At 35.7% G+C, this 9,682-nt stretch overlaps 1 protein-coding gene across 1 annotated transcript; it reads right to left on the reverse strand.

The window, feature by feature from the left end:
• Positions 1-3,725: 3,725 nt before the first annotated feature.
• LOC107187010 (sterol regulatory element-binding protein cleavage-activating protein) lies at positions 3,726-9,190 on the reverse strand. Its single transcript, XM_015574999.1, has 12 exons — positions 9,075-9,190; positions 8,765-8,995; positions 8,507-8,687; positions 8,247-8,392; positions 7,072-8,167; positions 6,718-6,991; positions 5,588-6,642; positions 5,362-5,521; positions 5,107-5,290; positions 4,886-5,025; positions 4,607-4,728; positions 3,726-4,371 (listed from the first exon to the last, which is right to left on the reverse strand). Exons 1-12 carry the CDS (start codon positions 9,188-9,190, stop codon positions 4,192-4,194), a joined length of 3,885 nt encoding a protein of 1,294 aa, XP_015430485.1. The 3' UTR covers positions 3,726-4,191.
• Positions 9,191-9,682: the final 492 nt, after the last annotated feature.

The following is a 9,682-nucleotide window of genomic DNA, read 5'->3' on the forward strand; positions in this document are numbered from 1 at the left end:
TATTGAACTGTTAATATTAATTTTTCTCTATGAAAGCTCTTACCATATTGGATTATAGAGTAATTCTATTCAAGATACTCATTCGATACACTTGTCTATTATCTATGATTAATCTAAATAATTTAAGAGTTTATCGGATTATTATTCTATCATGACAGCCAATTAAAATTCTGCTTCTATAAATGTTTTAAACAAAAATTGAACTTAGACTGATTTACTGAGTTGTAAATGATTAGCAATTGTTTAGTCATTTATGATTAGATAAATATCGAATAACTTTGAAGATGTAATAGAAGTCACGTGGACTTTTACATAACATTCAATGCAAAAGTTCTATTTTACATAATACAAGTAACTTCGAAAGCGTTAATTACTCTTGACACCTGTTGCTTGCACAACACTTGTCTGTAAAAGTTCCCCCATTGAAACAGTCTGTATCTAATTTTACACCTGACAATTTATTTGACAAACAAATATTAACACTATTAATCTGCATAAACAGATTCAGTTTTTTTCTTCGTGCAATCGATTGCATGAATACTTTGTATGGACTAGGTAATCAATGAAATAGATCATTCATTGAAATTGATTGACAATTGTAGATTCTTTTTTTCCATTTTAACTAATTAATTTTCGCTTCAAATGAGTAATTGTAAACGGACGACAACTTTGTCTCAGTCCAGTTTCAGTTTCCATTCGAAATAAAAAATGGCGGACAATTTAAGTTTCTTCCTTGTCCCTTTCTATATTCGAATAAACAAATCTTTTTCATAGATTTGTCTTTAGTTATCCGATGAGTCCTTTATTGCCAGAAAAACCAACAATATTATCATAGTACACCATACCTTTGTACATTATTTAGATAACATGAACGAGCTTATTAGTCACGCTGTGTACACTGAACGATAACTTATATTCTCATGTCAGATTAACTTTCCAATATACGTTGATTAAGCATATTTCGCAATACATTATGCATGACTGACTTCTAATATAAAAATATTGCCAGTATAGAAATTTAAATAGAGAAGAATTCTATAGGAACAAAGGGTTTCTAAGATCCTAATCTGTGTCAACAGTCTTAAATACAGACTGGATATTAAAAAAAAAACAATTAAGTTGGATGACAAACTATCCACATTTCAATCTGTTGTAGTATATTTAAAATTGCTTCTTTTTCTGTGATCAAAGTAAACCAAAATCTTCACAGTTTCATGTTGTTCTTACAAATATACATTTTAATGGTATTTAGTATTATCAAAAGTAACGACTCTACATGTTGAACAATACTTATGCTAATATAGAGATGTATATTTCCATATTAGCATAAGTATTGTTTGTAAATTACTATATCTTATGGCGCAATATCTCTTGCCCATACTGCCCAATTTTTCAGTTGGTCTTACTAGCGCTGGAAAACGTTAATTACAAAATATGGTATTGGTAATAAGTGTAACGTGCAGCAGAATACGATTATCTCGAGATTACAGAACTTTCTCTGTCTTACAGAAGATTAGAATTTGCATAAAATATCATACACACCGTCTGGATGTGGAATTATACTCCACCTGTTTTATCGTTCATCGATCCGTTTTAATTCCCCTCGACAGGAAAGTTCGACTAAACGTAGAATAGCACTGATTAATAAAATACGATGACGTTTTTTCGCAAGAGTGTAACGTTCCCTCGTCACAAATATAATCCATAATATGATTGGCATTTAAAATTTAGATAAGCTCGCCTTAATTCTTTAATTTGCTCACTCCACTTACAAGACATCGTCTTATCAATTGCATGTTTCTTCACTTTCTCAGAGTTATAGTAAAGTTTTTATAATAAGTTCTTATAGTAAGTTCTTCTACTTTTTGTAGGAAAAATGGGGAACGACGTAATGCAATCCAAGAGGACACAATAATGAGTGAGAAGAAGAATGGGAGAGGACATAATACACATGTCACCGATTGTGTCAATGTGAACACAACAATAGAGATCTAGTAAATGTGAGAATTTATTAAGAACGATATATCTGGTGTACGACAGATTTGCACATGGTAAATTAATTAAATAAATATAAAAATCACACAGACTCCTACATGATCATTAGCCAATCAGTTGCGTCGTTAGAAGCACTTAAACTTCTCCCTTTTTTTTTTGTTTACTTTCTCATGTCAGTTTACTTCTATGTATACGAGCGTGTCAGGACCTGATATGATTTACAACTTTGGTTAAGAAAAAAATATTCAAAACTCGTCGATACAAATCGTCTTACAATTCAGTCTAAAGGCATATAAATCACTATGTTGTAACATTCATTTCGCAACACACACGTTACATTTTTATCGCAGAAAGAATACCCAACAATTAACGGGAAGAATTTGTTATACAAATGTTTAAAATCCCTTAGACCCTTTTCAGAAAAATTCGAAATTTATATTTTTATTTTTAATGAGTCACCAGGAGTTACGTTATTTAATTGGAAACTGTTTATATACTACTATATGTTTATCACATCAGTGGAAGCATAAGAGCTAAAGTTCAGCAAAGTTCCAAATTGAATTTCAAAATAATCATCTTAAATTCATGAATCACATTATACAATTTAGAATGAAAGCCAAATTCTAATGTACTCTTTCAAATATGCATCCAGTTAATTATTCGGAATTCGTTGTGTAATGTTAGACACTCTTCAACAATGATTCTATGTATATTGCTTCTGACTGGAACGTGATCAGAACACTGCACGCTTCACCTCACTCATCCTTTCAATGCATCGCGAAAAATGTACATCACTCCTCATTGAACTGTCATGTGTTGTGAAGCGAAGATGTATTTTATACACACTCGTATATCCTACAATTATACATATAAAATAGGACCCAAAGTGTTAGCTCGCTCGGGAGCAACGATTCTCCTTACAAAAATAGACTGCTAAAGCTAAACGAGACTAAACGTTTAGTACAGGAGGTGATAAATGTTGAAAGTTTCTTTTTATGCAAGTGGTTAAAACTTAACGATATAAACATTTCTTCTGGATGAACCTGAATATCGTCTACTTCATCCATAGACTGAAGATCGATGTTCTAAATGAGTCAACATTTAGCGTGATTTAGCGTACAAGTTAGTTTGAGTCGCCTTCTAGGCTATGTAGATCCCCTATGTACGACAAGACTGAGATCCCTTCCTTTAATGCTTTGTAATCCTTTACTGTAACGCTTCTCTATTTAGTTGCACTAAATAAAGACCGAATAAAGGCACTCTTAGACCGTTATGCATGTAACGAGGGTTACATTTTCCGAAGAAATTTTACTATACACGTAACTGTAAAACATTGTAACATTCGTCTTAAAATTTTTCAAGTTCAAATACTTGGTGTGTTGGACGCGGTCTTCGAACGTTCCGCCATAACCATAGACAAACCGATACACATCCAGGTGCGTTCTTTTAGGTTTATTTATTCACGTCGCAGTCGAATTAATATTGTTACGTTACTTTGTTTTACAACACAGAAGTGATAAACCAGCACCTCCGTGTTTTCTGGAACAGCACCGGTTCAACAAATGCAGCTTCTACTTATCATTAATATATTGATCAAAAGCTAATCGATCTGTCCTGAAACCTATTCCGCGTACGCAATTAATGCGCCTAAATCGCGACGCAAAATGATAAATAGATGCTTCGAAATGTAACACAGCCATTCTTCCTAAAGACAACGAACAGAGATACCAGAGCTACTCGATTAACCGAGTCGAATTGTCTAAAATATATATAATACATATATACATTAATACCCCCGCCCCGTATCTCGTGTGTCATTATCCACAGCTTTGTATTCTCCATTTTCACAGTGCGTTCCTGACCCTCGTGTATCCGATTACACGTAAACAAATCTGTCCCGCGGGAATCGATTGCACAAAACATGTTTCGTGCGTTCTTCATTGACAAATGACAACTGTGTTTTCCTACCCTACCGTTTCAACGGAGTATAAATATTAAGGCGCGACCGTTGACGTAGAGTCGTTTATGTAAAACATTCGTATTAAAATTGTGTACAATCGCTTAAAATATAAAACTGTATGTCGTGTAAAAATCTGTATCTCCAGGCGAGTCACGGGACACGTCGCCTCGAGTATTATTAATTAAATAAGGAAAATGGAAAAAAAAACAGCTATGTACAACTTGCATATACAGATCTTAGTCTAACTTGTCGGAGACCAATGGGAACCTGATTATCCGTAACTGTCGCCCGAAGTCGCATACTACGCTATCCCTTAATGCTAACATTTGCTTTACGAAAATACAACTATCCTTGTGACCCAGCCTCACTTCCCGTACAGGCTCTCCCGTCCTTACGTCCCAAACTATTAGTGACCCCTGAAAAGTTTATACGACACAAATGTTCATTTCGTATTTTTGGAGCTTGCAACACTGGCACCCTCTAACGTATTAAGAACCGGTTAAGAAGACTTCATCACAATATGTACTTTAAGACTACTAAAGAAAATAATACTCCAGAAATAGATTAAAGTGAGTTTTGAAAAAAGAAAAAAATAGTTCAATTTCATTATCAATTTCAATTTCTACGGGAAGATGGAAAATATTAACATACCTGATTACTGGTGATGAGTAGATGATGCGTTAACATGACTAACTGTAAACTGTACGCCGATCTAGAACATGTAATAGCTGCCACAGCACCATCGTGGGCCTGTATACTGTACATGCATGTTCCTGTGTGCACAGAAAAAAAAAAGATAAGTGAACTAGATGTACATATGGAAATCAGAATTTGAAACCAATTAGGAGAGGTTAGAAAAGACTAGGAAAAGAAGGAGGGTATTGTCGCTTGGTTGGCCAATAGAGATAATTTAGTAAGTAAAACACATACCAGTTAGGAGATCCCAAACACATAACAGTCCATCTTGAGATCCACTACCGGAAGTCATTGGACACATTCTGTCAATGAAGAGACACGAAATGGGCCCACAGTGTCCATGAAGGGTATACAATGGCAACTGATCCTCTAACCTGAAACATAAGATAAAATGGAATGGAAATGACTGTACAGAAGATAGAATAAAATGTGAAAACGGTGGAAAAAAGACGTACCTATATACTTTAAGGGTGTGATCCTGACTACCAGTTAAAACACGACCACCCTCGCTGTCAAGCACAGTTATTGCTTGTTGGTGTACCCTATGAGAACTAATTTTCATACAACGAAGATCTTCTTCTGATTGCATGATATTATTTATATCCATAGGTGAGCCAGCACTTCCTGTTCTAACGTGAGCTAAAAAAAGATGATAGTGTAAAGAAGGGCAGGTCAGAGCAGTAACGCATGACGCCAGTAAACAAACTTACTTCTTCTATACGAAGTGAAACCCCAATCAATTTGTTGTCCTTCGCTGTAGCTCTCTAGTTGCAAGAAGTCAACAGAACCATTTAACTTAGCCGCTATCACTCGGCTACCGACGAATTTAACTGCGGATATCCCCAGCCCCGACCCATCGTCGAATAAACACTGAAATGTTCCATTCATCATTTTCAATTCTATTTAAACACTGATGTCATTAAAATCGTTACTTACTTTAAATCTACCCGTGGTACCTTCCCAAAATTCTAAACTTCCATTTGCACATCCTACTACTATTAGGTTCTCTTGGTAATCCATGCACCAGATAGGAGATATTTGTGAATATTGTATGGTTTTATCTGTGCTTAACGAGGACATGTTATCCACTAAGCCAGATGTAGTTAGTCTTCCACTAGGGATACATAATTGCTCCGTACTTTCTGACGTTTGCAACTCATCTATGGATTTATTGTGCTCTTCCAAAATATGTTTGTACTGATCTCCAAAATCGTAGCCTTGCTCATAATTCTGTTGCGTTGGGGTATGTTTCATGGATGAAAATTTGATATTGATTGCTGACTTCAAGTCAGGAATATCATAAGCATTGTCTAAACTTCTCCGTAAATGTGTTCTTTTTTCTACACTGAATTCGTTCACCTGATACTCAAAGTCTAACGTGTTTCCCATCGAGTGCCTCTTATTAACATTACCACCCTGACCTTTTTGCATGTTACACAATCCTGGGGACGATTTCCTATAATTCACTGCCGAGTATAGGCCAAATGAGTTAGTGCCTTCTATTTCTCCTCTTGAAGGGGGTGAACCACTTTCATAATCGGACATTAATTCATCCATGTCTGTCGTCACTTGACTCGAATTTCTTTTGGGACTACTGAAAAATTGTTTTCTATCTATGTGAGCCAATTGTTCACCGGTTGTTGTATCCCAGACCCTGATGTGGCCAGCTAAACATGTACTAGCAATGGTGTTGCTATCCGTAGCAATACACTCTACTTCTTGCGAGTGCCCCTCGAGGACTAACGGCAATGCCTCCAGAACTAATTGTGTTGCTGAATCATGAGCTTTTTCCGGCTGATGCCAGCTAGCTCTCCATTCAGCGTAGTTCCTCGAACAAATACATCGATAAAGTACCACCATCGTATATGCGACAACAATTATGCTAATAAGGCAAAGTACTGCAGCCAAAAATATTTCCATTGGACTCGAGGGAATAAAGGGCGCATCCGCATTAAAACCTCGACCTTCAGACCTGCTTGGTAATTCTATATCTGTAACAATTACAAGATTTATATAATTCTTATATAGAAGAATTCTGTTACTGTGATTTTAATAGGTATACATACCTGAGAAGTCTAGGGGATCAAGGGCAGCAGTAGCAAGACTGTGCCATTGGAAATGTTGCACATCGTTCGGATTGCTAATCTGTTTCACCAATTGTGGACTTACAGAATGGGATAGTTTGATCGTTGGCAATATAGTTATACGCCCTCCAGCTGCAGATATATTGTACATAGAAAGGACCGAGGACCAATGATAAAGCGATAGACGATTCCAAGGTGGAAAATCCACTGGCTTTAATTTATTTAATTCCTCAGTAACGTTATTCGTTAAATCATCCTAATATGCAATGCAATTTAATAAATTAAAATTTATACTTTAACAGTCACAGATAAATTAATATACTATGACTATGTTACCTGTCTATTTAAATGATCTGGAGCAATGGTAGCAGAAGGCATTGACAATGGTTTCATTGTATTTAATTCAACATAATTATTTAAGGATTGAGGTCTATCTAGAGTATATCCATCAATTTCAGATTCTGTTTTCAATGTTTCACTTAAATGTATAACATGTTCAACAATGCCAGAATTGTAAATGATCATACTGATCCAAACAATCATCCATACCATAAAGGCACGTTGAAATATTCTTGTCCTTGCCCAAAAGTGCACTATACGTAAACGTTTTGGAATTTTGCCCAATGTATGAGTGTTTTGCGTGTTCGGCGCTATCACGTTTGTCGGACCGTTCGACAAGCCATTTAATCTTGGATGTGACTTTGATCGAAAAATGTTTGGCTTTCTGTTCGTTATAGTTGTTGTGAATTGTTGTTTACGCATGGCAGGTATATTTGACATATGGAATTTGGATGTTTCACTGGAGAGCTCTGTCCGTTTAATGTCAATAGCAAGAATTGTCGAGAAAAAGACCATTTGTAGAAAGAAGTCATTAACCAACCCAACAATTGCAAATATACAAAACTCTTGAATGGCTGGTACAAAGGTGAACAATCCAATTGTCAGGATTGTCACTTCTGTAAGTAAGTTTTTAGTAATTGACCAACCCTCTTTGGACAAAGCCTGGGCAACTCGTATTTTTACATCCAACTGTGCTGGAGTGCTCACTACACTTTTGGTTAATACCAAAACATTTTCCAGTCCCACAATAATCACCAAATATGGAAACACTTCTTTTCCACTTAGACTTAATGTTAAACCGAAAAAAAAGCATACACCCATAGTCATAGATAGTGAACCAATCACTGTAACAGTTGCACTAAACGCTATGCCAATCTTTGACTTTACTAGTTCTATTTTCCGTACGGAGAAATAAACATAGAAGAAAAGAGCATTGAAGGTCATCATTAATGGGAATATATCACTGTAATTAAATTCCCCAGGATAAAAGATATGTAATATTTCATCCGTGGGTATACTAGTAGCATTATCACCTTCTGTTTGATGAAGGTGATAATAACTCTTCAATCTATGATGTAATCCTTTAATAAATCTGAAAATATAAACATAATTTTGAATATTCGAAAATAGCTGAATTATTTAGTGACTGAGAATCCTAATTGATTACTCACTCAAGATCATAATCCTTGAAGTAAATAGTTACTGCATATTGCAGTATTCTTTGTCTGAGACGAATTGGATATCTTTTTATTCCAGTTTCTTTAAGATTCATCCCAAACATTATTTCAGCTAAACTAATTTTACCCTTTTGTAGATTCTATAATACACAATGACAAAATTGTACTAGATCTCTCTACTTAAAATAGAATAAATATAAATATTTATTACACCCAAGAGTATATATTATACATTATCTTTATAATGCTCATACCTGATATGAATATATTGTATTTATGAGATTTGTATCTTGTGAGTACAATTCAATGCTTCGTTGCCACAAATTTGCCGGTGAAAGAACAAGACAATTATACTCTGGTAAAACTTCTGGTTTTTTACCATTTCTTTTCTTAACAGCTTCAATGTGCAAGCATACTTGACCAAGTGTTTTTAATCTACAAGATACGTATAATAAAAATAAAAAAATAAAATCTCTAGGTGTTACACACTACACTAGATGCAAGAAACTTACGTTTCTGGATGCTGATAATTTTGTATAATCTCTAAAAGATTGAAAACTTCATAAAGCGGACCACGAAACGCATCCATCAATGTTAACTCTTCTGCCCATGGAATAACCCCAACCCTCAATACCACTTGTTGCACATAAAACAAGTTCTCTGTATTGTTTTCAGGTACAACAGTATGATTGATTATAGTCCTCGGCGCATTGCCGGGCATAGGTAAATTGACCAGAGGATAGCTAAATATGAAACAATAACATTTTTGTGTAGAATATTCTTTATAGAGCCCATACATAATCTTTACAACATACTACTAACCAGCATAATAACATAACCGAGATTGCTAAAGAGATAACAGCAATAGGATGAGACGAGCAAAACAGGCCATGGGCATAGTAGAGCCCAGCCACCCTATCCGGCAGACTACGGAACATTTCACCTTAAGGCTGTTTCACCATCATCTCTCATAGCATGTAGATACATGTATCGCTACCAATTGACCTATCAACAATTGATAAAACTGTACAGTGACCCCGTAGACTAAGTGCTCCATAAAGAGAGAAAATTCTATGGAGCGGGAATCGGGGACACAAATCAAAGACGATTCTAATTGTATTCAATAAATCAGAACGCGTGTCGCGCTGAATACATATTCAAAACATTGCTCGCACGTGTGTGAACAAGTCGCTCGGCGAGGGAGGCCGAGTTATGTATTACAGAAAACAGAAGTGAATCGTCCACGTGTTTTTCCCGGACTTATCGGTGTCATTACACAACTGACACATCATTCAATCCCCCGTATTTTCGTTGGAAACGCGTGAAAGGGGGGGACCGTCGACGCTGCGACGTAATAACTGCGTATTCCTTTGCGTAAATTAATGACGCAACAACACAGGACAATAAAAGAAACGATGATACGGCCCCGA

The sequence above is a fragment of the Dufourea novaeangliae genome, unplaced genomic scaffold (genome assembly GCF_001272555.1).
Source record: "Dufourea novaeangliae isolate 0120121106 unplaced genomic scaffold, ASM127255v1 scaffold96, whole genome shotgun sequence".
Lineage (NCBI taxonomy): Eukaryota > Metazoa > Arthropoda > Insecta > Hymenoptera > Halictidae > Dufourea > Dufourea novaeangliae.

What these genes read in the sequence shown, in the direction of transcription:
- LOC107187010 (XM_015574999.1), bottom strand. Translation starts at nt 9,190, where the DNA reads ATGTTCCGTAGTCTGCCGGATAGGGTGGCTGGGCTCTACTATGCCCAT. An exon ending in CACACCCTTAAAGTATATAG is followed by an intron (nt 5,026 to 5,106) that starts GTACGTCTTTTT and finishes CTTATGTTTCAG; the next exon opens with GTTAGAGGATCAGTTGCCAT. An exon ending in TGTTTGGGATCTCCTAACTG is followed by an intron (nt 4,729 to 4,885) that starts GTATGTGTTTTA and finishes CTGTGCACACAG; the next exon opens with GAACATGCATGTACAGTATA.